The sequence below is a fragment of the Plutella xylostella genome, chromosome 6, assembly GCF_932276165.1.
Source record: "Plutella xylostella chromosome 6, ilPluXylo3.1, whole genome shotgun sequence".
NCBI classification, from domain to species: Eukaryota; Metazoa; Arthropoda; class Insecta; order Lepidoptera; family Plutellidae; genus Plutella; species Plutella xylostella.
Window position 1 is genome coordinate 4966103 of NC_063986.1, and position 6969 is coordinate 4973071.

The 6969-nt window shown below is 39.2% G+C and overlaps 1 protein-coding gene across 1 annotated transcript; it reads right to left on the minus strand.

The window, feature by feature from the left end:
• Positions 1-1461: 1461 nt before the first annotated feature.
• LOC105382071 (sodium/potassium-transporting ATPase subunit beta-1) lies at positions 1462-2670 on the minus strand. Its single transcript, XM_011551895.3, has one exon. The coding sequence runs from the start codon at positions 2562-2564 to the stop codon at positions 1590-1592; it is 975 nt and encodes a 324-aa protein (XP_011550197.3). The 5' UTR covers positions 2565-2670; the 3' UTR covers positions 1462-1589.
• Between the last annotated feature and the right edge of the window lie 4299 nt (positions 2671-6969).

Sequence of the window (6969 nt, forward strand, 5' to 3'; positions counted from 1 at the left end):
CAAAAGAAACATTTTTTTTCGATGTTGGCTGTACTTACTAAAATAGAATGACCTACCAAGCATTCTGAGTTCACTGTAGACAACAACGAAAGGTCACCAAGTAATCATCGTCATACAATTTCTCCCAAATTACTTTTTCTCTCAATTAATTGAATAGCGCTGGAGACACCCGTGGCGAACAAAATTGAGCTCAGTGACGTCGAGTTTTTTTTTCTTGTTTAATGCGTAAATTTCGTAGAGGCGCTCCGTTCCGCCCACTGATAAAGTCGAGGCGGCGTTGCGGTGGCGTCGCATCGGAAATTATGTCTCATTTAACAATGTCAAGTTCTTGCCTGCACCTCGCCTGCGCCGCGACTCCACCTCGACTTATTCAAAAAGAAAAAATAGAGAAGGCGCACCTCTTTGACGCCGCCACGGTGACGCCGCGCCGCCTCGGCTCTTGTGGAGTGAGCGGAGCGCCTTAAATGAATTTTGCCCTAGACATTGGTCTTCCTCGTCAAGCCACTATTCAAGTAAAACCTATGACTATGGCAATTATATTCTTAGTGTTTCAGACTTAAGCTCTAAGTAGAGCTATACTAGAATTTTTCACCGTCGCGTCGTGAAAGGATTAGCCTGTTCAGATTAACATCAGTCAGAATTATACCTAGTTACTATATTTTTTTTGTTATATTCATTCAAGTTCTTATATAAATAAACATATTGAAGCTAAATCAAAGTAAAGTAAAGTAACACATTGGCGTTACACACTACATTAAACAGCGCCGACAAGGGTTGTCCATTAGCTTTAGCCTCAATTTTTCCGCACTTTTAGTCTCGCCTAGAAAACTTACTTTATTTTATCAAAGGCTCCCAGTATTAACAGTCTTAGGTACTAAGTAAGTTTATGGACGTTTTCGTAATATAAGGGTACCTACACTCTGAACTAGGTTCTCCTTCAAATTCAAAATGTCTCTTGTATAGGTTCTCTTTCATATTTTTCAATTACTTTGGTATTATTAACTTAGGAAACTGAGCTTAATAAAATTAGAAGTAACTACAATAGAATCATACGTTATTGATTTTGTTAGAGAGATGGTAGACATCGAAAACACGTAATTATTACATTCAAATTCCTTTGTCTTCAAACTCTCGCTTATCCCGAAAGCACGTTTTACTTAGATAGGCCTCTGTAACTCACTAATATCGTCTCTTTGTATGCTAATTACTATGATGATATGACGTTCGTAACTGAGACGAATATTATCTCTCCAGAGAGTCGGGGCTGTATAGTTCATTAGGGAAAGGGTGGGATGAATAATAAACTTTACGTAACAAGTTGTTAATCAGATTTTTATGAAGACTTGAAGGGAAAAGTTTATATACGACTTATAAAGGACATACTTTTGATAGAGTAGCTCTACCACTGGATGACCCTATGCATCTCCATAAGGTACTATTCACTATGAAAAAATACATGTACCTAGTCTTAATTAATTTTATTACAATATTTACAATCAGGAAAAATAAAGAGCCATTGTTACATAGTAAACACCAGTAGATTATTATCACCAATAAAATTACTTTTCTTAGACACATACTAAATCATTTCAGGGCGAGGCCGAGGGTGCTTCCGAATTATTTCTATTACGTCCAACATATAACACGAAACTGATGGCCGAATGTCCAGAATCCGAGAACAGCTTACACTGCACCACTAGAGACATGCCTAGAGTAAACTTGGTGAACTGCACGGCGATCAGCTGTGCGTGTGACGTCATGTTGGCCGGGTACCGGGCCGGGTCGAACCCGGGCGGGCGCGGGTGGTACTGCAACACCCCCACATGCTGTCTGTCCCATGGGTAGTACCCGCTGCAATACAGCCACAGCTTACGATCCCTTGACGCCCAATCCTGAACCTCTTTCGGCGCTTCTTTAAACGTAGAACTCTCTGGCGTCAAAGGTTTGGGGTCCCAGCCGAGCTGCTTGTTTATTCTTACTATAACGCATGGCTCTTTGCCGTAGCCGAAAGGCGGCACCCCGCAGGGCCCCAGCTCGGCGCCCCGCGTGTCCCGCCGGCCGCGGGGCGCCGGGCCCCCGGGCGCCGCGCCCACCAGGCGGCTCAGGCTCCTCACATAAGGCTCGTAGGCCTCCGCGTCGCCCTCCGTGTAGCTGATGAGAGGGTACGCACCCAGCGCAGTCGGCACGGCTGACAGACCGATCCCAGACTCCTCAAATACTGACAGGAAACCTTTCTCCAAATACCCTGGACCGTTCTTTTTCACAATCAACAACGTAATGTACAGAAAGAAGAGCATGTACGTGATAAGGAACATGAGATATATGACGGAGTAGCTGATGATCTTGAGCCAGCCCTTCCATGTTCGGCCCAGGAACTTCTTGGTTTGTTTGTCGTAAATGTATGAGAAGCACTTCTTCTTCGGTGGTTCGTCGGTGTTTGGAAGGGACACCCTGTGTTTGGGGCGGCGGCGGCGGAACCAGCGGCGGGGCGCTGCGGGGGCGGCGAGGGCCGGGGGCGCGGCGGGGGCCGGGGGCGCCGCGGTCGACGGGCCTGGCGAGCTCATACCTGGCACATCCCCAGTCCTCAATATTTCCAATTACACTCCTATTATTTCCAAGATTTGAAAGCATTCATGAAATTTTATAATAAACTTTGCAAAGTGACATGACAATGCGAGTAACGTCAGTGATCTTGATCTATGTGGTTGGGGACGAGACCTCAGAATAACGAATTTGCGATGAGAAGTTTAGGACGACCGAATGGCGTAGTGGTTAGTGACCCTGACCACTGAGCCGACGGTCCCGGGTTCGATTCCCGGCTGGGGCAGATATTTGTTTAAACACAGATATTTGTTCTCAGGTCTTGGATGTGCCCGTAAAATGGCAATAGGCCCGCCCCCTATTACATTGGGACTAACATAACACTCTGGCGAAAAGTGGGTGCAGCAATGCACCTCTGCCTACCCCGCAAGGGAGTACAATAGTACAAGGCGTGAGTGCGTGTTTTTTTTTTAAGTTTTCTGATTTCAGACGATACGATCCAATAACGGATCCGAGTCCACGTTGCGTGAACGCTTCTCGTTATTTTATGTTCCTTTCGTGGACGGGTGTGGACAACGACGACAAAGAGAGGCTTTGCGCTATTTATTGTATTTATAACTAGCTTTTGCGAGTTAAAATGCCATAATTTCCACGGGATTCAATGTATGACCTTGTGGTCATGGCCAAACTGGTCATGACCACAAGGTCATACAAAAATGATATTATCCAGAAGTAGGTAAAATAGGTGCTTGACCAATGACTTTTCTTCTAAATTTTGCGTATTTTGGTTAATTTAACGGTGGCTATAAAACTGAACAAAGATTTAACAACAAAGCAAATTGGTCTTAATATACGTGATGGCTTAGAATTCACATCTTATAAAAGCACATTTTACGATCAATAAAATAAGATTGAGTTCAGTCAGAACAGAAGCAAACGGTTTCTCACAAAATAAATGTTCTGCCATTGAATAAGTAAATGGTGTTATAAATTTAATGGTTATAAAACAATTTTTATCGTTGTCTTATTTTATTATGCCTATTCTACCTATAGGTATTCTATTGATCGACAATATCAACATTCAAAACATTAAATTATACTCTTAAGGGCAGTTCACACTACCAGCTAGCGAGAGCGCAAGCAAGCTCACGGTGTTTTTCATATATTTTTTCATTAAATAAAAGCATTTTTGGCCACTTGCTTGGTAGCTATTGATATAACCTGCGCTTTATGCTAACTATAGGTCGATCTTGGCCACTACTAGAATATCCCCAGGCAATAAGTTACTTGAGGCTGACTGGACAATATATTTTGATGGATTTTTTTACGATGACGGACGTCTGCCTCTTTATTGCTAACTTAACCATGCTGGTTCCTAACCATGTTTACAAATTGGTGGTTTACGCTGAAGATGATATCGATCCCAAGAGATGTTATTATATTATGTTTGTACCTAATAAATCCAAGAAGTAGACAGACTTAACTAGGTTCATACTAGCCTTTTATACACTAGCGAAGTGGGTCGGTCATGTAGTGTTCAAAAACCTAAGCTTGTGTAGAGTACTATTGTGCTAAGCAGTTCAACAATCGCACACTTTCTTCCATTCCTCTCTAACAAGAAACTACCTACATCACATCAACCAAGTTCGATGAGTATTTGTAAAAAATTGAGATGAATATTTCACAGTGTCCCAAACAAAAGTTTTCATTTCCATGTCCGTGTTTTTTACAAGCGTGATGAATTTCAGCATTCATAACCGAATAGCGGTCGAGTCGAGTGCGGTAAACATCTGTAGCGCGCAGAAAACATACATCACATTTTCGTTTAACCCTTTCAGAAACATGTACTAGCTTCGCTTCGCCTTTAAAAAAATAAGAAATAACCTGAACCTACCTTTTCATGAAAATCCGTTGAGTAGTTCTTACGTGAAAGAGTAGGTATACGTACCTATAGCACTTGGAAACTTCAAAGTTTTTCGTGCGAAACGTTCAAACTTTAGCGTTTATAATAATGGTTGGATCTTCTTTGCATTTACTATGATTTTTTCTATTAGTACCTGTATATACCTTCATCGATGTATTATATTCTTTGTATACCTATATTTTACTAACTAACATTGCGAATTGATATTTCACAAACTTGAGCTTTTTTTCATTACCTATTGACCGTTATTATTCCTGTTTATTTAATCCCATCAAAAACAATACTTGTCAAAAAAAACCAAGTCTCGTAACTCAGTTGTTCTACGGTAAAAAGTTGTGAGATCCATGTAATACCAAGTCTTATCCACGCACGCATCTCAATCTTAAAAATATTTAATGTTTCATATAAATATATTGACTCGGCCATCGCATGGAAACACGTTTTAATTAAATTATTTAGTGCGATAATTTAATTAAAACGTGTTTCCATGCGATGTCCCCACCAACTCGAGTAAAATTTTAGTAAATATTTTAGTTTTTCCTTGGTTCATACACCAAACACTACTTATATTCCAAATTTGAAGCTTCTAGGTCTGCTAGATGTAATTTGTCCGTAGGTAGGTAATCCATCCTTTGCGGATTTAATTTGCATGACGCGAATCTTTTGCTCGATTTGGCAGGGGCACTACCGTGCGCCTATATTTACTTGGTGGGGGCACTGCCGTGCCCCCTGATATGTGATTATGAAATTATTTAAGCAGTTTTGTACCTATCTAGAAAAAGGGACCAAAATTGAAAAATTTTACTCGAGTTGGTGGGGGCACTACATTTTAGTTTTTCATTGGTTCATACACCAAACACTACTTATATTCCAAATTTGAAGCTTCTAGGTCTGCTAGAAGTGCCTTAGAATTTTTATGATCGGTGAGTGAAGTCAGTGACAAAATTAAGAAACTTTGACCCGTTAAAATTTATAAACTACTGGTTCAAATTGAATGAAATTTTAAATATACCGTGTAGGGCGTGCAAAACCGAAAGTTTTTCAAAACCGGTTTTGAATTTTCGGTTTTCAGCCTCAAAACCGGTTAACCGGTTTTTCACCGGTTTTGATATTACTTATATATTTTTTGTCATACAGTACTAATTAAACAAGGGACCCATATTCTTAGATAGAGATATCCACAAAACATACGAATAAAACATTTTTTATGATATAATTATCTGTTTTTAATCAACCATATGACAAATTAATAATTTAGTGAACAGGAAAAAAAGTTAAATAAGAATTATCATAGTACTTACTGTTATCACATCTACAAAAAGTGTGTGGCACCTTAATGATGTTTTTATATCGTTCTGTTATCATCAATAATTGTATATTTTAAACATACAGGCAGATTTTGAAAAAAAAAACATTTATCGTCTGATTCTTACGACCACTCTATAGTAGCAGTAAGATGATGAATGTTTTTTTGATGTATTACAGATTTGTTCATATCAACGCAACGAAAGAAAGCCTAACTCATTGATGGACACGACTGCATTTGATTTGACGTCCTCAACACTTCATGAAAAAAGTCCATAACGTCGAATGCAGTCCCCGCACTTGGCCTAATTATATTTTCAACAACGGTCAATGCAGTCCTGTTTTACCTAGAGTTTGTATGAAGACCACCTTGTTGTGCTTTATTGGGCAAGATTTCAACGTTATAATTATGTGCACCCAGAGTACCTTTTTTTCACACAGCAATAAGTTTTCATACAGCAAAAAGTGTGAACTCACACGCACACATGGGTCACTGACGTCGTGTTTGCTTTACTGCGCCTAGGCAGAGTGCCGGCATGTGCACCAGAAAATCGTCACTCAATTTCCATACAATAATTTAGATTTTAGTGCTTTTTTATGAGTTTCACCATTAATCTAGTGTCCATCAGTGTGCCAACTGATATACAAATTCTTTTATTTTTAGAGTTTATGGGTTCAGCTTCTAATGTATGTAAAAAAAAATAATTTAAAAAAATAAAAAACCGACTTCAAAAAACCACTAAAATGTAAGAAATAATTTAAGGTTTACACAAATTCTACTCGTATGTGACAGTACAAATATACCTAAGGAGGAACTGTTCTTTTTTGATGTTGGTGCGGTGACAAAGTAATCTGAAGAAATATGGCACCAACTTCAAAAAAGAACAGTTCCTCCTTAGGTATATTTGTACTGTCACATACGAGTAGAATTTGTGTAAACCTTAAATTATTTCTTACATTTTAGTGGTTTTTTGAAGTCGGTTTTTTTATTTTTTTTTATTATTATTTTATTTTATAGTTTTTAGTTTATTTGCAATAATTTTCAATCAAAAGTAAGGTGCAAATGATACCAAAAAGTCCTACTAATGAATACGAATCATTCAAGCCTAAACACGAAGTAGTTGCTATATACTGTTGAGGAGTTCCCCTGACTGCCTTCCGTTACCATCCTCAGATCAGCTCAAGGTCACCATCATATG